General features: G+C 35.6%; 1 protein-coding gene across 3 annotated transcripts in view; it reads left to right on the top strand.

Moving 5' to 3' along the window:
- The first annotated feature begins 449 nt into the window (after positions 1–449).
- The window catches only part of LOC149781725 (neprilysin-like), a 136145-nt gene continuing 109986 nt past the window's right edge, over positions 450–26608 (top strand). Inside the window, exon 1 of one of the 3 annotated variants that reach the window (XM_089935830.1) lies at positions 450–589. Coding sequence is in view for 1 of the 3 variants with exons in the window: in XM_089935827.1 (XP_089791953.1) it covers positions 10598–10619 (22 nt within the window). In the remaining 2 variants the exon portion in view is untranslated. Of the gene's footprint in view, positions 745–10084; positions 10620–26608 lie in introns of those variants that run through there. The other 2 variants (XM_089935828.1, XM_089935827.1) reach the window with 2 other exon arrangements.

Here is a 26608-nt window from a genome sequence, read left to right as displayed (position 1 = left end):
AATGCAAAATCTCTGAACTCGTATCCCAATCATACTGGAAGAATTGACTATTCACTGAAATTAATCTTACAAGTTTACCTTGTCAACATAATGTTTGTATTTCTTAAATTTGGTCCTTGTTACCAAATTATAACTTCTTTTAGATATTTAACTAAATACAGTTTGGAACCGGATGCATTACTTGTGTTTGGTGTTTTTCATCCAGGCCCATACATTTTATGTTGGAGAAAGAGAGAGAGAGAGAGAGAGAGAGAGTCATTCGTCTAAACTTCGCATCATGTTACTACATGCGCTCTGGACGAACAGATGAATTAAAACTGTCAACATGTTTTTTTTTTTTTTTTTACGAAACAGTATTATTAAATTGCAAAGTCAGTCATCAAGATATATCTATATGTCTGCGCAAAAGAGACACAGGATGTGGTGGGGGCAGTCTGTCATTTAGAACACGGAAATGACTAGCAATTGCACCTGTTCTCCTATTTTGACGTCATATATTCACATACAATATATGATACTTCAAACGTAACCATCCTGTAGAGACTTGACCAAGCTGATGTTTTTCTTGTCGTACATACACTTTGCACAGGTAAACACATTTGGGGAGTGGATTTTATAATATGTGTTATCATTCTATCAACAAATTAACAGCTGACCAGTGCCGTATAGTTCCATGCAATGGATACATCGACTTCTAATGTATCTTTCTGGAAAGTTGTCATGAGTCATGTACAGCTTTGATCGGTAAGTTTTCCATTTTGAAATTACAATCGGATACCAAGATTTGGAACTTAGTTAAATTTGCATTTTCTCGTAGCACAATGTTAATAATGAAGTATTATTTGATTCTAACCACTTTGTCTGATATTCGGTTCGTGCTTTTATTCATTTGTTTGTTTTCATAAACACGCGTGGTTACATCTGCGTCTAGAAATAAAGCTATCAACATAAGACTCTCGATGATGTATTTCTCGATTTCGGCATAGCAACGTTATGATGTGGGCATAGTATTTTGGGGGTAAACTGGTTGGTATCGTTTATGAACAACACACATTGTTTACGAAAATTGAAGACGTGTTAGATCATGACCGTAGAACAAACAGGCATTCTTGTTCATATCCAATGTATACCCAAATCAAATTTTACTTGCACGGAACTTCAACTTTACCATCTAGCTATGATTATCTGTTTTACCAGTAGTTGCACTGTCCATCAGTTAGATACAATACTCCATCACTTGAATGGTAATTACACTGTCCATCGATTAGACACACTACTCCATCACTTGAGTGGTAATTGCACTGTCCATCGATTAGGAACAATACATCACTTGAAGGGTTATTGCACAGTTTATCGATTAGGCACACTACTCCATCACTAGAATGGTAACAGCACTGTCCATCGATTAGGCACACTACTCCATCACTTGAGTGGTAATTGCACTGTCCATCGATTAGGAACAATGCTCCATCACTTGAATGGTAACAGCACTGTCCATCGATTAGGCACACTACTCCATCACTTGAGTGGTAATTGCACTGTCCATCGATTAGGAACAATGCTCCATCACTTGACTGGTAATTGGTCGGCCAATGACCGACATACATTTATTCAAATTGCACCCGTTTACATGTTTTCAAATTGATTATTAATAATGTTTCATAAAATGAAAATATTAAAAACATTTCACGGGCCATTCAAATACCACTTCACAAAAAAATAGAGTGAGGAAATGCAGCTTGAATTTAAACACGAGTTATAAAGAGATGTTATAAAGTTGGCTCTACATCTAACAAATCTCTTGCCTACTCGTTAACTCTCTCTCTCTCTCTCTCTCTCTCTCTCTCTCTCTACACTCACACACACACACACACACACACACACACACACCTCATGTGGCCATCGTGGTGACCTTCAGTTCTTATCACCACGATGTACAGGGCTTAATGCTACCTATGCTATTGATTTAGAGTCTCTTAGGTTATGTCATAAATGTTTCTTCCGAAATAAAATGAGATGTTTTCTGTGGCAACCTTGCCACCAAGGCCCCTTTTGTGAACTCTTACTTGGAGTCCAGTCTAATCCGATATACTTCTATACGAATTTTCTATTATTCTGTTTTACTGTCGTGAGGATAGTCGTTGTTATCGTGCTTATTTCGCTTTTTGTGATAGTCATCCAATCTCGCTCTTCAACAAATAGTCAACAACAATCAATGAACTATCAAACCAACAACACATGTTCTGCTTCCACTTGCATTTGTGTGTAATTATTTTTGTTATCAAAGAAACCACTACAAGCGACCAATTTCATATTTTCAAGGCAAACTGAGATAATTTACTATCTTCTGAGAATGAAATGGGATATTAAACAGACGCACTTTTACAAAAGCAGAAAAGATATGTCTATTTTTTCCCCACGCAATTGATTTAGAGTCCAAATTGAACAAAACTGGATATTTGCATTCATCTCTCCGTCTTTATTTTTATGTCAAACATTAAGTGCTTAGATAAATAATATAAAAAAGTGAAAGCTTGATTTTAAGTCCTAGGAGGAACAGGATTACCAATGTGTTTGCTACAAAAATGCTGCTGATGATTCTGAAAAATATTGTCATTGTATCGTAAAGGTAAGCTAGGAAATCATTAAAAGATATAACCAGACAATGAATCTTCGAAAATTTGGGAACATTAATCCGTACTGTAGGATTTTGAACTTCGAGCAGGATTTATTCATAAAGCATGGGTTTGTTGTTCATCAGGTAACATTTATATTACATGAAATAAAGTATAATCACCAGCTAACATTTATATCAAATGAAATTAAGTACAATCATCAGGTAACATTTATATCACATGAAATTAAGTACAATCATCAGGTAATATTTATATCATATGAAATTAAGCATAATCATCAGGTAACATTTGCTTCACATGACCCTAATTACAATCATCAGGTAACATTTGTATCACATGAAATTAAATACAGTCTTCAGGTAATATTTATATGATATGAAATTAAGTACAGTCATCAGGTAACATTTGCTTCACATGAAATTAAGTACAATCATCAGGTAACATTTATATTACATGATATAAAGTATAATCAGAAAGCATTACTTGGTTCGGTCACTTTATATTTTGGAAATAACAATCATAATTTATGTAATGAATGAAATCGTTTTTCTTACTTACATTTTTTTATATAAAAAATAAATATTTTAGAACTAACAAATTTAATTTATAAAGCAAACAAATCTTTTCTCCGCAGAGAATCTGGAGTCTAAATCAACTAGTATTTTTCTAGATAAAATCTTTCATGCATTGCATATTCTGATTTAATTATGTTTGCAATAGTCTGAACACGATAAAGGTCTTATTACCATGATTCAGAATTTTCAAATTTGCTTACACAATGACATACCTACTAAATTAAATTTCAATAAAATCTTTTTATTAGATTTATGCTGGTCATCCACTTTGTAATTTATTTATTTATTTATTTATTTATTTATTTATTTATTTATTTCGAGGTTGCAGATTCCATTTCAAGGAGTTCGTCAGACGTTGATTGATTAGAGTTTGCACACGATGTCTTGCCCACCGAACATGCTCGCTTATAACTTGAGCCCAACCGGAAAACTGCAAACAACTTAGACCTGGGTGTGCCGTCGCATAATGCGCTGGCAGAACAGGGTCTGTATTGTTTGTTCTACAGATTACCTCTAACAAATTGCTTAGATTCAAATCTACCGGTGCTTTAAGCGACTACAGACCTTGGTCTGTGCAGCTTGCAGACAGACTCGACTTGTAAGCGAGTACATATTGCTTTTCTCCCTTGTACAAATGTCAGTCTATGTACGTTGCATGCCAAATATGTCCGAGCAAGTTTGAGGAATTCTCTTCATGTTGGACACATGCGATACTTTTAGGTCTTATAACTGTTAAAAGGAATATATATACATATATATATATATATATATATATATATATATATATATATATATATATATATATATATATATATATATATATATACGGTGTGTGAACAAAGCAATGTATGCGACAAATGTAATATTTTATGCTAATATGTTAATGTTAATATGTTCGATGGCCTGAACGCTTAGGCATGGATCTGGAAAACAAATGGACCTGAGGAAATGTAAGTTTGTTTAGAAATTAATTATATTGGGATTTTTGCTCTCTTTTTGCTTAAATATGAAATTTCACGAATTGCTGGGGAAAAAAACTGTTGTGATTCAACCTATCCGTTGCTGTGTTACACAGTAAAACACAGCTGATCCATGTCCCGATTGGATCGAACGGACTAGCACAATTTGGTGATGTTGTTCTTATTGTTGCTGTTGTTAATTTTAACAAAAGTAATTCTTAATTCATTAATATTGATTATATAGGGATGCGGGTACCCCTCCCCTTCCCTCTAACCCTCCAGATATAAACGATATATTAAAATAATTTTCTTATGAGACCGGATAATGAGTGTTTTACTGTAACTATGTGCAGTGTTTGCTACTTTGAATGCTTTCTTTTTGTGAATTCCTCAGAATTCTAATGTGTTTGACACGATATAAAGGAAATTTTGTAAGACTTGTATAATTTAAGCGTTATACAATTTGTAACCTTTGTCAGACTTGTCTAATTTAAGCTTTGTCAGACTTTTATAATTTACAATTTGTCAGATTTGTCTAATGTATGATTTGTTAGACTTGTCTAATTTAAGCTTTGTCAGAGTGGTCTAATTTACACTTTGTCAGACTTGTTTAATTTATACGCATTACATGGAAAAACAATTAGCAATTTAAATACATGAATTTGTCACTCCAGAATGCGTTTAGTACAAAACCGCAATGTAGAAAACATAATGATTTGAATGACAGTCATTTCTGAAGAAAGAAAAAAAGAGTTATAATGGGGCTCAACAGCATTATCATTAATAATTATTTTATATTTCATAATTTTATTTATGTCAACTGCAATTAGCATTCAGACAATTGACTAATGCCGTCATCTTATAATAACACGGGCTATAGGGTTACATTTTAATGCCCTCTTATCATAACCGTAATTATAGCTATGCATTGACACTTGAATGAGGGGCCCCGAGTGGTCTAAAGCGCTCTCCGTTACGGATCACTGCCATCTCACCTCTGTCTGCGTGGGTTCGAGTCTCCGATTCGGCCAATGTGGGTATGTTAGAAAGCTTGCCAGTAGCTTATCGTGGGTCGGTGGTTCTTTCCGGGATTTTCACGGGTTCTTCCTCAACCATTAATACTGGCCGCCATGTATAGCCTATTGTGTGCTGAAAAATGGCGTTAAACCATACAATAACAGCAACAACAACACTTGAATGGAAAAAGAAAAAACGTTAATCCAGAAACTAAAATATCATCTTCAACAACACGTTAAATGTTGAGTGAAAACGTTCTTTTCTTTTATTCATTGTTAATTTAGAAATTTACGGGGTTGCTTTATGGGGGTATGAAATGTACCAGAATACAAGCAATTCAGCATAGATTTTGTAAACTATATTTTAACGTATCATATACTGTTATTAACAATGTCAGTCTCTGTGACTGTGGACGATACTCTTTGAGTACTACTTTTAATGCTCAGATGTGTGAATTGCTGGACTCAGATTATACGTATGCCGACAAGTTGATATCCTTTCCAATGTTATATTATTTCAAAGAAATTTGATAATGCCGGAAAAAGCACATGGAGCAGTAAAGTTACAAATTTGTTATTTTCTCGTGGGATTGATTATGCATGGTTAGCGCTAGAAATCTGTGACAGAAACACGTTTCTACCTATGTTCAGACAACGTCTATCTAATTGTGCATTACAGAAATGGTCAAGTATGGAGGAGATTCTGCAAAAAGGATCACAGTCAGCACAATCCGTTTTTTGAAATTGGGAATTATTTGGCATTAAATCTGATTTTCATTTTCAGACATACACGTGCATGGTTTCCATGTTCAAACATATACACGTGCATCGTTTCCATGTTCAGACATATACACGTGCATGGTTTCCATGTTCAGACATATACACGTGCATGGTTTCCATGTTCAGACATATACACGTACATGGTTTCCATGTTCAGACATATAAACGTGCATCGTTTCCATGTTCAGACATATACACGTGCATGGTTTCCATGTTCAGACATATACACGTGCATCGTTTCCATGTTCAGACATATACACGTGCATGGTTTCCATGTTCAGACATACACGTGAATGGTTTCCATGTTCAGACATATACACGTGCATGGTTTCCATGTTCAGACATATACACGTGCATGGTTTCCATGTTCAGACATATACACGTGCATCGTTTCGAACCTGATTTAATGATTGGACGAGGAAGACACACTCAAATTGAAACTATGCCATAAAAATTATCACGTATGGAAGATTAATAGATGTATTAATGTATGTATATATGTACCAACTTAAGACGGAAAAAATCTCGACGAGGTGTCTTATGTCCTCCTTTCAGTTGATACGTTTACGAAGCTAATGTCCAGTCATAAAATAAGTCTAATTACAAGTGTTTCAAAGGTTTTGTACTTTAGTTTTAAATCGATATTCAAACGTATTGATATCGACATCTAACCACATACATTTTACAATACTGTTTATGGGGCATCATATTCTAACACGTACATCTAGCTATGGACATGTCTGTGACAATGGTGGGGCACCGAGTGGCCGAGTGGTCTAAAGCGCTCTCCGTTACGGATCACTGCCATCTCACCTCTGTCTGCGTGGGTTCGAGTCTCGGATTCGGCTAATGTGGGTATGTGAGAAAGCTTGCCAGTAGCTTCTCGTGGGTCGGTGGTTGTTCTTTCCGGGCTTTACCCGGGTTCTTCCTCCACCATTAATACTGGCCGCTATGTATAGCCAATCATGTGCTGAAAAATGGCGTTAAACCCTACAAGAACTACAACTATAGCAAAGGTGCGAGTTCCATGTGGTTACAGGCGTAGTTGCAATTTATCGGACATTTATATGTAATGTTCACTTATCCGACTGTCACTGTATATCAGATACAAAATTAATTATCTTCAAACAAATGAAGTTTTTTAAAATTGAAAATGTTATTATTTACTATGCGTGTGTGTGTGCGTGTGTGTGTGTGTGTGTGTGTGTGTGTGAGTCAGATGTTTAACGTAGCCAGTCATATCGTTACGATGTCTGCAGTGTGGCAGTTTAAAGGGATGTCTAGAGCTGGGGCATCATGCCGCAGACATGTAGCATGACGTCCCACCCAGTCACATTATCCTGACACCAGGCCGACCAGTCATAACACTAACTTCTTAATGCTCAGCGCCTAGCGAGGCCGCTGTTGGTACCATTTTTACAAGTCTTTGGTATTACTCGGCCGGGGTTCGAACCCACGACCTCCTGCATCCGGGGAGGACGCTCTAACCACCAGGCCACCAGAGCGGTCTAGTATGTACTACAATTAATGCTAATTTACATGACGGTAAGTGCCAACATAAAATACGTCGATGTGATATGATGTTCTATGCCAATTAGTTGGGTGTGGTCATCTCTATACTGGGAATAGGTTCAGATTACATTTCGCAATGATATTGACTCTGGGATATTGTTTCCCTTCAAGATACTTACGAATCCTTAATACCAGAATTCCTTTTATTTTACAGATAAGTAACGAACAAAACACAATAATGGAATTCTTATATTCATCTCTCATTTGTTTCTGTTGTTTATTGACATTACGATCTGATATATTTTGATCGTTATGCCATGTTTCTATTGTGCCTAACCCAAGCAATATTTTTACTGTATCAATCCGCACAAGAAATGTGTTAACAAACATAAAGATCTCAGAATTTGTGTATGAAAACATTCATTTGACTAAATATACAATGTGAAACATTATATATACAATCTAAATTTGTAAAAAGTCACTGTTCTAAAATTAGTGGAACATTTCGGAACTTATTATTATCGACTTAGTGGTGTAGCCGTTAATCGGATTGACACAGAATGGAGTCAATCCAACGAAATCGACGATTTTCGCCTTAAATATAAAAGGAAAAGGAAATCTGTTTTCTGAGCAGATATAAGGCTCTGTTTTACTCATGACATAACATGTTTCAACTAGACTCTTGAAATATCTCTTTATATACACTCAAAACGTGTAGATATTATCTATAGATATGCATTTGCCACATGGCATAATCACCTTCAAATTTTCAGTCACCATCACTTAGTTGTCTAAGAAAAGAGTTTGTCATAATTTCAACACTGTTGTATAATTTCTGTTGTGACCAATTTTACATGAATTCAAACTGTTTTCTTTTATTTGATAAGTACCCGTCTACTGTTGCATGTGTACATGCAAAACATGGTAAGCATTTACTTTCACATCGTTTGTTAACAGCGTCGTTTGAATGCTGTAAATTACACGTGGTTATTCTAGCTAATACGTATACAAATAAGTATTCCGATACCATGTTCAGTATGATGTACTGCCAAAGAGATGTTCTGTCTAGTCTACGATCGTTATTCACCGGTATGTTCGACATCATACATATACTTTACGATGTCTGTCATCTTTTTTTGAAGCAATTCGTATATTGGAAGCACCTCCAGTTTTCACTATGCAATATATGCAAGTGTAGTTTAACAATAATAACCATTTTATAACACGTGTTGCATGGTTGACCCCCTTAGAATCTCCTACAAACACGTGTTCTAATTTTTCCGTATCATCAACTTCAGTCAGATGCCACTGTTTATTGTAACTCGTTTTACACAAGAAGTTTGGTGTGTTGATATATTTGTAATTAGAAATGGAATAATCTGATTTTAAATTTAAATGTTTGACTTAAATCGGAAAAATTTAGCTGTAGTTAATATTTATTGTGCTCTCAATCTTGGTTAGAAATATGCATTAATTTGGAGAAGTATTACATGATGTTTTCCTCCGACATGCATCGAGTTCATTGTAAATTAAAATTATATTTCCAGTTTTCCTATTAAAATTAAAATTGTGTAAAAAAATATGGAATGTTATTACTTTTTAAACAGAAATTAATGTAATTCAATCATATTTTGAAAGTATATGGTAAATTTCTTTGCTAAAGAAAATCAAAGCTAAAGATATTATAACACAGGGTACTTATTTATAAGGAGTGGCCTCCATTAAATGTGTGCTATTTCAGTACATTTTGATGACTGTAGTGATATTAAACAGAAATGGTCATTCATTTCACAGGGCAATTCTGTTTTTATTTATTTTTATTAATAGGCTGTTGTCGGGACTATAATTTTACACACATGACTCTCTTGACCAGTAAATGTTTTATGTTCAGTATATAGAAACTAAATACAACTTGTCAAGACTGTTGGTTACTATACGTCATAAAGTAAAGAGAGCATAATAACATAACGTGTAAATTCTGTTACTTTCGTTTGTTAATTGACAAATGTAACATGCTAAGACTTGAATAAATCCTATATTTTCTCATTCAGAGTTTCTGCTGGCTAAATATTTGGTTAGATATTTAGACTTTTTTTTACATATACATAGTTAATGTAACAGCCATACTTCCTCCTTGGGCTTTTAATGTTATCCTACGACTTTCTATAAATCACATTATTATATTGCAAACAAATTCAAGGTTTCAATGAAATGGTTACTGAAATTCTGAGACAAGATGTAACTTTCTAAATGATTTTGGGCTGGATATTAAAGATATGCAGTACTTAACAATATCAACACTGTATTGCATATCTGATTATTTTACAAGACAAAGCTGTGTATTGAAAATGCCTGGGATGGAGTAGCACTTTCTCGATCGTCCGTGAGCTGGGCGATTTACCTGGCTAGTTTAAATTTACACACGGCTACGTAAAACTAATCTGTATCACCATTCGAGGAGGTTCCCCCAAACCCCCTGCCTATTTGGCAACTCACCCCCTAACTTTAAATCTAATGGAAAATCCTCTATCTATTCGTTTGTTTTGATAGAAATTATTTGTGGGACAGAACAAAAGACATGAAGAAGCAATTCAGGCTCTTAACGTTGACAGTGAGCTTTATTGTCGGTCGTGTTTTTCCTTAAAGCCATTTGCAGTTCGCATATTGCGTTCACTGCTTAAATGTCTCCTATGACTCGACCGGTAATTGAATTTCTTTGATTCCCGTCTACACACTATCATGGGAATTTCCGTACCGTCAGATCACAAGAAAGGATGGATAATTCTGTTAGAGGATAAATATCCCATATCCTGAAGATACGTCCGTTTACTGTTGAAGCTTCTCTGACACTCATCGACGTCTTATTGTGTTATTGATCAGTTCTTGTTACATTAGAATATGCTTTCTGTTAAGACTCGCATGCCGGGAACCGCACTGGATGATAGATAAAAACCAGTCAGCAGGGATAAGATTACATAGGAAGAATATAGTATCGATTCACCTAAAATATGGCTCTCTTTGTAAACCATCATCGTTGACTAGTTCCGAGCGATTTGTGGATAAGGTGCAGCATAAAATTTTAGCAATTAACCATATTAACAATGGTTCCAGGATAACGGATGGCGTTAGAGGCCGACTTTGGTAAGTATTGCTTGTTGAAATTGATTGTACAACCAAATACAACATTTACTAGCCAAGAAAGTTGCTAATTCTGTTCTCGTTTAAATGTTTACAGTGACAGCATAAGAAAAGCTATCTGCAATTCGCAGGAAAACAAAGAAATACAGAGTTCGCCTTGTTGTTCTTTATACTATTGAGACATATATTTAGCACAGAACGTGCGCAAATGTTTCGACAGACACGTGTATTCAGGTCAGTAGGAGTTTTGAAAAAAATATTCATGCATTACATTTGTACTGGAGCCGAGCAACTTGACTGAGTTACCTTTTAAATCGGCGATGTTCTCTCTTATACGACCTTATTTCAACATGTGATTCGATGGTTTCAACAGCAGCAAGAGACTATCTCTGCTGTGCTGCAAATTTTTTAAAATTAAAATAAATAAATAAATCATATATCAATATGCGTACAGACAGCCAAGAGAAAGGAATTTATGTATCAATATGCATTCCGAGAACCCAGAGAAATGCATTATTTCAGGCTACTGCCCGTATTTACTGACCTCACAAGTCAAGTGAAAACGATTGTCTTGTTGTCAAATAACCATTTATATTGTGTAGTAAAACTAATCCCATCAATAACACCGTCACCAAATTCGGTACTACTAAAAATAGCTAATATTGCATCACTGTCATAATAACCTGGAAGTATTAAGCCGACGTTGTCATTACAAAGTATTTCTAAATCATGCCTATCAGGAGAATGTAGACATGACGATGCATTTATACATCTATTCTGTCGCGTTGACATGATGGCACGATATAACAACTTACGTATGTAAATTTATTGTTGTGTCTGCATAACCGTGTCAACAAAGTGCAGTCGACAGCTAGTCTTGTTAAAAAAATGACGTCATCTTGATCATGTACTCTGCATAGAACTCTCGTAATGAGTACGGCAGCTTAAATCTTCCATAACAATTGACGAAAATTTATTGACCCGGTCAAAGTTGGGAATAGAAGTATTTCAATTCGAATGATGGTTGGCAGGAATGCCAGTTAAAAAGGTACTGGTACCATCGATGAAAGCAATAACCTTGCTATTACATAGGAAATATGTGCATGGAGCACGAATGCCTCATCACAATGCCTGAAAGACGACTGACCCAACGATACAAAGTAACAGAAGATACGGACTGGCGAATGTACGTATGACGGACAGAGGTAAAGCTGCCAACGTATTTGGGATGAGAAATTTATTTTGTACGCCAAAATCAAAACCAGGGATATCGTGTGTGTGTGTGTGGGGGGGGGGAGGAGGGGTTCATTTGCCCACCCCCACCCCGAATTTGCATATGCTGTAAAATTGTTGTAGCCTAAATACGAAAATTAACAAGGCCGTCAAGTTTTGCCCCCACCCCCTCAAAGAAATTGAAATGACGTCTCTGCTATTACTATATCTCTAATCTGTTATTCAGCCTGAGCCAGCGCGTTGATATTTGCATGAATCAAGTTTTGCCCCCCCCACCCCCAATTTTTATATATAGTTGAAATGACGTCCCTGCTTAAAACTAGTAACTAGTAGAACTTATTTGCAGTCCTAGTAGTTTGGGAGTAGTGGCAGTCGAGTGAAAATACTCCCAGAATTTATCTGACTTGTATAGCCTTATCAGAGAGAATTACATTGCGCATGACAAAGTAAGCGAATATGGCGAAATGCGGGGTAACTAGAGATTGTAGATATTTGCTTCTATTTGGACAATGAGGTGATCGCTGTAACATCTGGAGTTAGTTTTATTATTTATTTCCATGTCATGACATATTGAATTAACTCATGCTGGCAATATAGGTATTAATAGTCCCTTGATTGTACGTAATTTATTTCGCATTGACTTTATTAAATCTCTTTAATTATTTCTAACTGAAAAGCAGTAATATTAAGTTTTAGTACTGCCACTGGCAAGCTTTCTCACATACCCACATTAGCCGAATCCAAGACTCGATCCCACGCAGACAGAGGTGAGATGGCAGTGATCCGTAACGGAGAGCGTTTTAGACCACTCGGCCACTCGTGGCCCCCTATGCCGGTCTAAAAAGAAAATCAAAAAACAGTAACAACAACAACAACAGCAACGCGAATTTCGTTCTAACGGCAACATTTTGGAAAAATAAATTAATCGGTTGTTGAAATGAGGCAACAATACGCTATTGTAAGAATATGACGTTATGTTTTGCTCAAACATTGACAGTTTCAGTTGCTGAATAATATATTTCTTTCTCATGCATGGACATCTGTTAAAATGATGTTGATTGAAATCCATCAAAGCAATATAATGGCTCGTCTAGAATGCTTGCGGAAATTATGCCTAATATGTCTTAAAAATGTTATAACATGTTCTAGATTTTTTCTTCTTCAATTTGATTGACTTGACGTCACTTAGCTGACAGTTGGGTAAATGTAAGAGTACGCGAAAGCAACACCGTAACCGTTTTAACGCAATTGCACCGGGAATGTTTATGATTGGTGTTTGACTATGCTTCTGTTAAATTTAATTCGGTGACAACATATATTTTTCCAACTCAGAAACATTACTTTGTACAGAAAAAGATCGCGTATAAGACGCAATCCGTGGCATATTTGTGAGGTTACATCCCCATGTACGTTAGATACCACACATAATGCACAACACGATTTGCCCGCTGCTAGGTTTGACCAGTTTGGTACTCTATATCACGAGAAATTTAAATTTATAGTGTTTAATATATTCTTCTTCTATGAAATTCCCAGTAACAACGGTAGATTTCTGGACACCTGTCGTGGAGGATTGGTTTTGCTTTAGATAATGTTGCTGATCTGTCATTGTACATGATCCACTGGGCATGTTAAGGTTATATCCAAACCATCTGGAATATACTTGTCACTCTGCATTCGTCAATTCGAGGTCACTCCTACTGAACATTCTTTGAATGCATTCCGATAGCCGCCGTTTGGACCAATTTGGCTATTTAAGAACCAAGGATTGAACTAGACGTTGCAAATCCACTGGAATAAAAGTCACTTCAGTCGTAGAAATAAGTCGAAGTGGTCCGAATATATTGAAGTTTTCTTTTCAGCCGAGAAATTTACGGCAAAACAAAATGAATAACCTTTTTAGTATAAATAAGGCATTCTCAAATTCAAAGCTAGTCATACGGATCATACTTCGAAATTATTATATTGGCTTCGTTCGGACTATATCGGAGTTTCGAAGTAAGGATTGACCAAGAAGTTGCAAATGCATGGAACAATATTTTAAATTGCAATTTTTCGGTCTATCCTACAATCAACCCAAATCGTAGAAATATCAGAGGTAGTTTGAATGCATTTCCATCAAACAGAATAAATGATGTTTATTTAAATTACTGCGTTGACATTCTCCCAGGCATATTTTTGTCTGTAGGAAATAGCAGAGGGTGTTTCGATTAACATCCGAAGCATATATAGCCGAGATATTCCTGATGGTCTATCAGAAAGTCGTTTGGAACGTCACTTTTTTTTTCTTCTTCTGCCAAATGAATCATAATCTAAAAAACAAATGACACTCCAAGCTAGTTCACATATCAGATTTTATTCGGATTACCTCGTCTACCGTATACTCTATGGTATTATCACATAATTTGGAGAAGGCTGATTTTACGATCTTTCGAATTTTCCTGAAAAAAAAAAAACACAAATCAGTTTGTATTATTGGCCATGAGATGGGTAAGCTGTAAATGAAATCGGTCCAATTTCCTCTTCAGTATAGTAACTTCTGGCAGTCAGTTATCGCCGCATTACTTTCGAAATGCCTCCAATTTTGTTTAGTACATGGTCTTTTGGGTTTGGTAATTACACGTTACAGGGATTTTCACACGTGGCTGTGAAAGGGGTGGTGGATGGTATGGCTTGTAAGCTGTTAAATCATTAGGGGTTAAGCTTTGTCGCGCCAATCATTTTACTGATTCGGTTTCTAGATTCTCGGACGAGCTCGAATACATATTTATCTTGTTGGTCATGGAGTATTATTTATTATTTTTATAGCACGAGGCTTCAAATGCAGGGGAGTACATCCTTGACCACAGCCATTGTCCGAAAACCGCTTTTGTACATCCTTGACCCCAGCCATTGCCCGAAACTATTTTTGTACATCCTTGACCACAGTCATTGCCCGAAAACTGTTTTTTGCATCCTTGACCACGGCCATTGCCAGACACGGCCATTCCCTGAAAACAGTTTTATACATCTCTGACCACGGCCATTGCCAGAAAACAGTGTTAGTACATCATTGACCACGGCCATTGCCAGAAAACAGTGTTAGTACATCCTTGACCATGGCCATTGCCCGAAAACTATATTTATACATCCTTGACCACGGCCATTGCCCGAAAACTGTTTTTGTACATCCTTGATCACGGCAATTACCTGAAAACAGTTTTAGTACATCCTTGACCACGGTCATTACCCGAAGACTGTTTTAGTACATCCTTGACTACAGCCATTGCCCGAAAATTGTTTTTGTACATCATTGACCACGGCCATTGCCCGAAAACTGTTTTAGTACATCATTGACCACGGCCGTTGCCAACCACAGCCATTGCCCGAAAACTGTTTTTGCACATCCTTGACAACGACCACTGCCCGAAAACTGTTTTTGTACATCCTTAACCACAGACATTGCCCGAAAACTGTTTTATACATCATTGACCACGGCCATTGCCAGACAACGGCCATTGCCCGAAAACAGTTTTAGTACATCTTTGACTACGGCCATTGTCCGAAAACTGTATTTGTACATCCTTGATCACGGCCATTACCCGAAAACAGTTTTAGTACACCCTTGACCACGGCCATTGCCCGAAAACTGTTTTGGTACATCATTGACCACGGCCATTGCCAACAACGGCCATTGCCCGAAAACTGTTTTATACATTCTTGACCACGGCCATTGCCCGAAAACTGTTTTATACGTCCTTGACCACGGCCATTGCCATACCACGGCAATTGACCGAAAACTATTTTCGTACTGCTTGCGAAGTTCATTGTCAAATACAGCCGAAATGTGATTTGATCACAATAAGATTACTGAATTGGACGAGGATGTTCAGGATCAGAAGTACTTCTGTGTCAACATTTTGCGCATCTTGATATAGATGATACAGCACTGTTTGATATGGATGTTACACCACTGTTTGATACAAGTGCTATTCTCTAATCAGGGCACATTTTAAATTGTTTATTACACTCTGAGATATAATTTCAGATTCTCACTAGCACATGAACATGCTATTTCATTTAACCTCAAGCCATACTATATGTATTATTATTATTATTATTATTATTATTATTTTAATTTTTACCCAAAGGGAAATGTTACTGTTTTATCTTTGTCGTGACATTTACCTAAACATAAGCCGTAATATCACTTTGTCACAAAATTTGAAGCAACCATCCTATTCAGGACTTTATGTATTATCTCTCTCTCTCTCTCTCTCTCTCTCTCTCTCTCTCTTTGGAAAATGATTGTTTTCCTTGGAAGATATTTTACATTAGTTAGCTCAAAATTTCTTTTCTTAAGTTCCAAATGACTTCAAAGATATAGTTGTCAATCAATTGATATAAAAGTGTGGAGTGACATAAAATGATCAAAATCATCATAACTATTTAAACTAAAATGGAATAAAGATTTCACATGTTTTCAGGATGTACTTATTATGGGGAGGTAATTCCTTGATAATAATAATAATAATAATAACAATAATTATATGATACACACATTAATTTCGCTTTGGCAGTTCTGGATAACTGAATCCTTTGTTAAACTGCTGCGAAATGTTTTTCGTCTTGATATAACTAGACATATCTAAAACCAAAGAGGAATAACACGTCTTTAATTCTGATAGCCCAGTTGACACAGTTGGCTTCATCTAGTCTTTTCAATATTAAATATCATTGTTTTTTTGGGGTAGCGAGTTAAAGACGTCCTTAAAAACCTTGGCCAGCATTTAATGCATCGTAAAACTACGAGGTACAACGTGGGGATCTTCAGCACTCCTAAATACTATTGGTATTGCACAATTTCAATATCTCTACTAAATTCATATTTCCAAATTTCTGACCCCTATCAAGCAAATGGTTTTATCACAGAATGAAAGTTTCTTAAAAACATCCTCCACGCTTAAAAAGCTTTCAAAATTCGTGTAGTTGCTTGCTTTGTCTAAGCCATATGTATTTGCTTTGCTTTTGTTCAAACCAACTTTAGGCCGAAAAACAAACCCATAAACTTGCAGTAAGGCATACCTTGGCGTTGTTCCTCGTTCTCTACTTTACCCATGTGACTGTCGTAGTTCCAAACAATCTGCTTTGCCCATGCGATTGACATCAGTTCCTGGCTCTAGCAGTGTAAAAATCGCTGAAAGAATCAATTCCCAATCATAGATATCTGACGTTGCTGTGAATATGCGATACAAATTAAGTGTGGCGTCTTGGAATATCACAATACAAGATTTCAAAAGAATACATTGCCTCTATTAATCAGATGATTGCGACATTGGGTGCAAAATAAGTAAAATAACTGTTGATTAAGCAATCTACGTTAAGATTTTTTGAAAAGTTCCAGTTTAACTATAATATGAACGATTTATTTGAGGACACATGCAAGTCCGTTCCAGCATACACGATGACTGGTTAGAGCCTTAGAAGAGGCGCCTCAATTAAATTCAAAAGTAACAAAAGGCTGTTGTTGCACTAAAAAATTCCGGGTCAAGTACTCACCTCCTTTAATGTATATCCCATCGGTCGGGTTTCTTTACCCCTCTTTCCTACACAGGCTACAAATAATTGGTGATATTTTTCCAAGGTCTTTTAAGTTGTACTACTGTTTAGTTATATATTTACTTCTGTTTATATATGTTTTGTAGTTCTTGTTGTAAAGAATTGACGTTTTGGATTAAATTTCCATATTTGTCAAGTTGTGTTTAATATTTTTCAAGTTCTATTTCGTTTTATTATGTTTGTATGTATGCATTATTATTTACTCGTTTTGAGGTTCGGGATCTGAAAAGACTGATGTATGTTTATACATGTCGCTTTTTGTGTTTTTTTTTATGTGTTGTTTTATTCGTTTTTATTTTTTGATGATTCTTGTCTGGCCGGGGACTATGCCCCTTTCGGTTGCGAGACGTTATTGATGCTTTTGTATTAAACATGATCTGTAACTTTCTCCATATTGCGGTTTTCGGCGTTTTTGTCGGTATATCTGTTGTTTCCCTGTGGCGGGGTTTCTTGTGTTCGGTTACTATCGTTCGTTTTGTTTTCTCGATTGCGTCTCCGTCTGCTTGTAACTCTTCTCATCTGAAACGCAGTCGGTGTCTCAGCTATAGTTTCTGTTGATCTTTGGTGACGATATTTCATTTTCTCGATTTCAATTGAAATCATTATTTTTCCTAAGGTACCCCCTGTGCTTGTAATTCTTATCTCTTTTGGGATACAGCAGTGATTCTTTGCTATTTCCTCTTCTTGGTTTTATTTATTTCCATTCCCTAGACGTGTGTCTCTTGAGATGTTTCTGCTTGTTGTGGTTCTCACTTGTGGTTTATATGTGTATTTTCTTCTTGTGGTGCAAGTGTTTCTGCTTCATATTTGGTTTGTCTATTGGTGTTTCAGTAGAAGTGCATTGTCTTGGTACATAGCATGTATCTCCACACCTATTGCACTTCTTGTCGAAGATACACCCCCATATACCATGACTCTACGAAGAATCCACGCAAATTGAAGGAAGTTTTATTTTCTTCTCTTTGTCTTGCTCCATTTCTAGATGACATGTTTCTATTTGTATGTCATAGATGTGGTATTTTTCTATTTGTCTTCCAGATATTCTTCTGTTGAATTTTTCTTGAAATTTTTGTTATTGTGTCTTCCAAAGGGACTTCCGTCGGTAATCCCGATATATGAATTTATTGTATCTATTTGTTTCTTCTGAATTCTCGTGGATCTAGTATCAGTGCTGTTCTTCCTTCTATTATTGTAGGTCCACATGGGAGAAGTGGTATCTCTCCCCATTGATATAGTATTCACAATCCCTTTATGTTACCGATGGTAATGACACAAATGTCTTCACCTATCCCTCCAGTCGAGGTTTACATAGATTCATCATATCGTTTGTCTTTCCTCTGGCTTTATCGCTGTCAGGTCTATTTCTTGTCTACGAGCACGTCGCGAAAGTCCTTCCATCCTTTATAACCACCAAACCTGTTTTAAAATAGTTCTAAAATAGCGTTCTAAGACCGGCATTTGCCTGATTATTTGAAATTGTAATGCAATTAGCTTTTGTATTTGATGCAGTATGAACTAACTGTATTAATCGCTTGGTAGTCATGAAGCAATGAACTATACACAAGAGAATCATCTGCACGTAATTTCCTCGTTACGCAAATCAATATCTGTTATCTGGATCTAATATTGTTCTTTTTATCAGTATTGTCAGAGATGTGCTGGTTTTTCTCTACTTTTCTTTTGTTATTTTTATGACTGTCTTTTCTTAGCATTGGTAAGATACCCTTTCCCTCTCTTGGTATAATAAAAGTACAGAGATTGTGTCCGCATACATGTATGTGGCCATAACATTCTAACCTATGGGAGCAATATGGAAGTAGCCAGAGCATTATCTGCCTTTTTCTAATTCATGGAAGAAAAACATTTTTATTATATACTTAATTTGTTTTCATGCCTAGGGCCTAATAATTGAAATAACTTATTACAAAAAGTAAAGGTACAGAATTTATGCTGTATTCCAACATAAATTCATAATCGTAGATTCATCAATACACAGTAAAAATATGAAATAAAAAAATATTTCTCGTTTTGGACTACTTAAAATTGAAATTTAGATTCATATTTAGAGTCTGCTTGTTTAGTTTATCCACAAACAAATCTAATGAGACAAAAGCCGAAGCGTGTACTACACTAGCATACATTGTATGTGTACATAGTAGTTCCTAATACACTATACAATTTTTTAGATACACGTGTCGTGCAGTATGAAGCCGTGCAGTATGGAAAATACTGCACAGTTCTGACAATATAAAGATAACTGAGAAAATTATTCAGCATATAATGATATTATTGTTTCCGTGTATTTTTCGAATGTATAGAGAAACCCTCAGTCGGTATGCGCAAAAGACAAAAGTTACAAACACAATCTATATTGCGCTCGTTTATTTTATTCTTTGCCAATTTACTGCCACTAATACTACTACTACTGCTGCTGCCGCTGCCGCTGCTTCTACTACTACTACTACTACTACTATTATATGCTCATTTATGTCTCCGTTAACTTTACTTTGTCAGACTCGTACAGTATTTTACGATACGGAACACCTTCATATTGCACTCACGTGGACGACACATATGCCTAAAGATAGTATAGTTTATTAGGAACTACTTTGTAAACAAACCATTGACACTCGTGTAGCAGACGCTTTAGGTTTTGGTTGGTTAAATTTGTTTATGAAGGAACTAAAACAGCTGTATCGTCCATTTGAAAGTATAGATGATAAATTCAACGATGTTGACGAGTTCATGAGTCAGAAAAGAAACGTTCAAACAAGCAAACGAATGGACTTGATATTTGCAATGTCAGCAACAAACGTGAGAGACACAGTAATTGAAAATACCATTCTGATTATTGAAACAGTAAGTTAGGAAAATATTCATATCTTTTCGCAAATGGAATGGTTAAGACTGTGACGGGTACTCTCTGTGGTCGAAAAATACAGCATAGAAAAGCATACTGAGGTTAAGGGCTATCTCACATCTATCAGAGACATATCGTTTTACAATTTTGTCAAAATACTAGATTCGAGAAGAAAAAAAATGAAACCGAAGGATTTGGTAGGAAACTAGAGCCAATAATCCAAGACGACGAAAACGTATTATTTCCGCTGGGTAAATGGAGTGTCACACAGCAGCTGCTTTTCAATTTTCCCCGTGTAACGATTTTGATAAAATGAATGGCTAGCTATAGAGGACACAAGGTGTGGAAGACATACTGTATGATACAGGTCATAGCTTGGGTCCCTTCAATAGCGAGATGCAAGTGAAAGGGATAAAAATGCCTTGTTTAGTTGGTAATAAGAATGGTAATAAATAGACTTACATTTATGTACATATTTATCAACATAGAAACAAACTCCACACGCTTTCATTCACATTATGACCTTAAATTTCATTTTTAAGTAGACCAAAGTGTCCATTCTTTTTGAAACTGACGTAGAGCGCGCGACTAAGTTAAAAGGTCGCTGGGCGGAGCTATGTGCACATGAATATTGATGACTCTGCGCTTGTGAATTTATTTTGGAACAAAGCATACATTTGCTTGTAATGTCTTTTATTATTAAGCCTTAGGTAGTTAAGCAAAATGACCACATACTAAAACGGTTACTGAATTTGTATGGGAAAATATGGAGTCTTTTTTCCCCTGAAAAATACTGCTTTGCGCAAGGTGGTGCATTTTAAAAACAAATACAGTAACCTATTTTACTACATAAATAGACTGGTTCTAAAGTGTTAAAGGCTGATTATAGTTGCCGATCCAAATATATAAAAACAGCAATGGCGTTATGTTTGTCTTCCCAGTCTGAGTGATCTCCACTTCTTCTGTCAAGCGAGAAACGAGCTAGCGGGTATACAAGGCAAACTGATTTCCCCAGTGTGCCACTCCCTCCAAAATGTATTCTGCAGCATGTTTGTACGCAGTCTACGACGTATTTGGTATAAGTAATGGATCAGTCAAACATACTCAAGTAAAGAAATATACTATTAACTGAAAGTAGCCTTTGAGTCGTGTTTTGGAAAAGAAATCAATGCATTCATTTTTCATATCACGTAATAGACTGTTAAGCGATCCCGTAACAAATGCCATTAAACATCAGACAACAACAACAACAACACAAAATATGGTCGTTTTCAAAATTGAATTCCAAATGGTTACCTCAGTGACATAGCGGAGGTTTTCTTCACAGAAAAAGCGGAGAATGTTCCAGATGTATATCTCAATTTATTTAACCCATAATACATTGCAAATTGCCGTTAAGGTTTAATTTGTCAGTAGCGAATCTGAAGATAAAAGGCAGATACCATACTCAAAACAAACAAAAAATAGACTAAACTATGCATGTTGTATTCCTGCTTCTGTGTGTGTGTGTGTGTGTGTGTGTGTGTGTGTGTGTGTGAATTTCGTTTATCATCTGCACGTTTGATATAATTCAGGGGTTACGAACCCGTTTGAGCTTCCTACCCCTGCTATGCTTCTGATATAAAAATGTTGCAGCTCTGCACCTGCCTCTGTAGTGCTGAAAGTGTCTTAGCATGCACCTTTATCTAAGTCTTTCCCAGAATGGAACTATACTTAATTCTTTTCATAACAGTGATAGTAAACATATTAACATCAGTGATATCATGAATGCTGATATATGTCGATTGATATCAGTGATAATATGCAGATTGATATCTTCTTTTTAATATAAATGATAGTATGAAGACTGATATATGTGATTGTTGCAGACTGGTATATGTGATTGTTGCAGACTGATATTGGTGTTAATATACAGACTGATATCAGTGATACTATGCAGAATCATTAAAATGATATGATGCAGATCAATATAAGTGATAATGTACGGATTGGATATAATTCAATAGTATACAAATTGACTTCAGTGCTAGTGTGCAGACTCATATCAGTAATAATATGCAGATTAATAAAAGTGATATCATGCAGATTGATATCAGTGATAGTATGCAGATTGATATCAGTGATATTACACAGATTGATATCAGTGATAATACACAGATTGATCGCATTGATGGTATGCAGATTAACATAAGTAATATTATGCAGATTGATATCAGTGATAGTATGCAGATTGATATAAGTGATAGTATGCAGATTGATATAAGTGATATTATGCAGATTGATATAAGTGATATTATGCAGATTGATATCTATGACATTATGCAGATTGATATCAATGATAATATACATATTGATATCAGTGACAGTATGCGGACTGATATTGTGATTATATACAGAAAGTTTTCGAATTCGAGAAAGATTTCAGAGTTTACGCTCAAGAGGTGTCGTAACTGAAGAGTCAGAAATCATTTTCCCAATAATTCTTTAAACAAGAATTGTAGACACCAGCTTGTCAGAGCAAGGTTTGTTGCTTAACGTCATGCATCTGATGTAGTAGATATAACGTCATACATATTATGTAGTTGCTATAACGTCATACATATGATGTAGTTGATATAACGTCATACATATTATGTAGTTGCTATAACGTCATACATATGATGTAGTTGATATTTATAGGTTACTGCATTTGTATGGGAAAATATGAACGAGTTTTGGGATGGAATATATCCTTCCGACAAAACGAGTTCATATTTTCCCATACAAATGCAGTAACTTTTTTATTATATACTCATTTTTTTATTCTACCTAAGGTTTAATTATATAAACAAAATACACTACAAGAAACAACGTAAATGAATGAATTCCGTATTCCAAACTAAATACACAAGCGCAGATTTGTCATTGCACAATGACATCATTATTAATGCGCACATAACTCCTCCCAGATAAATTTGAACATAGTCGCGCGCTCGACATAACTTTCGAAAGAAAATGGCGTGTCTAGTTAAAATTGAAATTTGCAGTCATATTGTGAATGAATGCGCATTGCCACAACTGTTCCATTTGATCTGGAATGAATATATTTTGGTATTTTGTTTCGATTCGACGAAAGTTTGTGATTTTGGACTGGATTCATCTGTGCAAATTATACATGAAATACATCGGATTGAAGTGGCGCGGGAGAAGCGTGTTTACGTCTGCAAATGTGTTTCTGTTTCTGTCATTGAATGTTTGAAATCATAATGTGGGAAAAATATGAAGTCTTTCAATTGCAATTATGAAAAAGACGATATGGAATTTAATGCTTATTTCATTTTGAGTGCAGTATGGAGGATGCAATTGCACTTATCATCGAAATTACAGCACAATTTCGAAATGTGTAATCCAGATTGAAAACCGATGACATGGCTCATGTAATTCGGATTTGCAGAATTAAGAAAATACATTTTGAGGAAATTCAGAATGTAAAACTAAGTATATATTATTTTGCCATTCTTATCACCAGCTAAAGAAAAGAGTATATGACTTGTCACTTGTATGTTTTTTGTAAGGACCTTATCTTCCGTCTTTTATATAATGTAGCTAGCCTAAATCCGTAAAATTGTATCAACGCTGAATGTGCCAAAACAGTTCTTTTTGCAGTCCACGAAACATGTTTTAGTTCATTCAGAAACAAATTTAAACAACCACAACGTAAAGAGCCTCTTACCCGAGTGTACATGATTTGTGTACAAATCAAAAGTGCTGGCGTCTGCGTCATTGTCTGTTTACAATAGAAAGTAGTACATTTATGCACGTGAATGCTATATGTGTATTGTCGCGCGCGTTCAGTATCTGGAAGTACTGAACGATTCCGACAATGTAAAGTTAACGGGGATAAAATTGAGCATATAATAATTATAGGTTACTGCATTTGTATTGGAAAATATGAACCAGTTTTGGGATGGAATACTGCATGACCATGGGAGTGAAGTATATCCTTCCGACAAAACAAGTTCATATTTTCCCATACAAATGCAGTAACCTTTTTATTATATGCTCATTTTTTTAAATTCTACCTAAGGCTTAATTATATAAGCAAAATACACTACAAGAAACAACGTAAATGAATGTAGGCCGCATTCCAAACTAAATACACAAGCGCATATTCATCATTACACAAATCAACATTATTATTGCGCGCATAACTCCACCCAGATAAATTTGAACTCAGTCGCGCGCTTGACATAACTTTGGAAAGAAAATGGCGTGTCTAGTTAAAATTGAAATTTGGAGTCATATTGTGAATGAATGCGCATTGCAACAACTTTTCCATTTGATCTGGAATAAAAAACCTTTTTTTTCTTTCGATTCTACTAAATTTTGTGATTATGGACTGGATTTATATGTGACAATTCCACATGAAATACATCGGATTGAAGAAGCGAGGGAGAAGCTTGTTGACATCTGCAAATATGTTTCTGTTTCTGCCATTGAATGTTTGAAATCATAACGTGGAAAAAATATGAAGTCTTTCAGTTGCAATTATCAAACAGACGCTATGGAATTTGATGCTTATTTTATTTTGAGTGCAGTATGGAAGATGTAATTGCACTTACATTCGAAATTAAAATACAATTTTGAAACGTGTAATCAAGATTGAGAACCTATAACATGGCTCATGTAATTCGGATTTACAGAACTATGAAAGTTCATTTCAGGAAATTCAGGATGTAAAACTTTAAGTATATTTGTTGCCATTTTTATTACCAGCTAAAGGAGACAGTTTATCCCTGGTCACTTTATGTTATTTGTAAGAACCCTTTCTGGCGTCAACTGTATAGTTAACCTAAATCAGAAACATTGTATCAAAAACGTTAACGCGAAATGTGCCAAATCAGCTGGAATGTGGCAGTCCACGAAACATCCGCTTTACTTCATTCAGAAACAAATTTAATCAACCAAAATGTAAAGCGCCTACTACGCGAGTGCACATGATTTGTTTATAATCAAAAGTGCTGGCGTCTGCGTCTATTGTTTGTTTGCAATAGAAAGTAGTTCCTTTATGCACGTGAATACAATATGAAGGTGTGCAATATCGTAAAATATTGAACAATTCTGACAATGTAAAGTTAACGGAGAATAAAATGAGCATATAATAAAACGTCATACATATGATGTAGTTGAAATCGTTTCGTAGTTTTGTTCAGTATTCAGAGGAAATAGTTTTGATGAGTACATTTTTAAATACACAAAAACGGTGCGTTGATGAGAGAATTGTTAAATATTTAAGGTAAATGGTGTTTTGATGTGTAAATTATTAAATACTCAAGGTGAAAGTTGTGTTGATGAGTGAATTATTTAATACTCAAGGGAAATGGCATACTGATGAGTGAAAGGGTGTTGATGAGTGAATTGTTAATTACTCAGGGTAAAGGGCGTTGATGAGTGAATTGTTAAATACTCAGGGTAAAGGGTATTGATGAGTGAATTGTTAAATACTCAGGGTAAAGGGTGTTGATGAGTGAATTGTTAAATACTCAGGGTAAAGGGTGTTGATGAGTGAATTGTTAATTACTCAGGGTAAAGGGTGTTGATGAGTGAATTATTTATTACTCAAGGGAAATGGCATACTGATGAGTGAAAGGGTGTTGATGAGTGAATTGTTAAATAATCAGGGTAAAGGTCGTTGATGCGTGAATTGTTGAATACTCAGGGTAAAGGGTGTTGATGAGTGAATTGTTAAATACTCAGGGTAAAGGGTGGTGATGAGTGAATTATTTAATACCGAAGGGAAATGGCATACTGATGAGTGAAATGGTATTGATGAGTGAATTGTTAAATACTCAGGGTAAAGGGTGTTGATGAGTGAATTGTTAAATACTCAGGGTAAAGGGTGTTGATGAGTGAATTGTTAATTACTCAGGGTAAAGGGTGTTGATGAGTGAATTATTTAGTACCCAAGGGAAATGGCATACTGATGAGTGAAATGGTATTGATGAGTGAATTGTTAAATACTCAGGGTAAAGAGTGTTGATGAGTGAATTGTTAAATACCCAGGGTAAAGGGTGTTGTTGAGTGAATTGTTAAATACTCAGGGTAAAGGGCGTTGATGAGTGAATTGTTAAATTCTCAGGGTAAAGGGTGTTGATGAGTGAATTGTTAAATACTCGGGGTAAAGAGTGGTGATGAGTGAATTATTTAATACCCAAGGGAAATGGCATACTGATGAGTGAAAGGGTGTTGATGAGTGAATTGTTAAATACTCAGGGTAACGGGTCTATTGATGCATTGTTAAAAACTCTAGGAAAAGGTTTTT

This window comes from Sinohyriopsis cumingii, chromosome 15 (assembly GCF_028554795.1).
Source record: "Sinohyriopsis cumingii isolate HCF-2022 chromosome 15, ASM2855479v2, whole genome shotgun sequence".
In the NCBI taxonomy this organism is placed as follows: Eukaryota; Metazoa; Mollusca; class Bivalvia; order Unionida; family Unionidae; genus Sinohyriopsis; species Sinohyriopsis cumingii.
The sequence above is the reverse complement of the archived record's forward strand: the minus strand, read 5'-3'. Positions and strand labels throughout refer to the sequence as shown.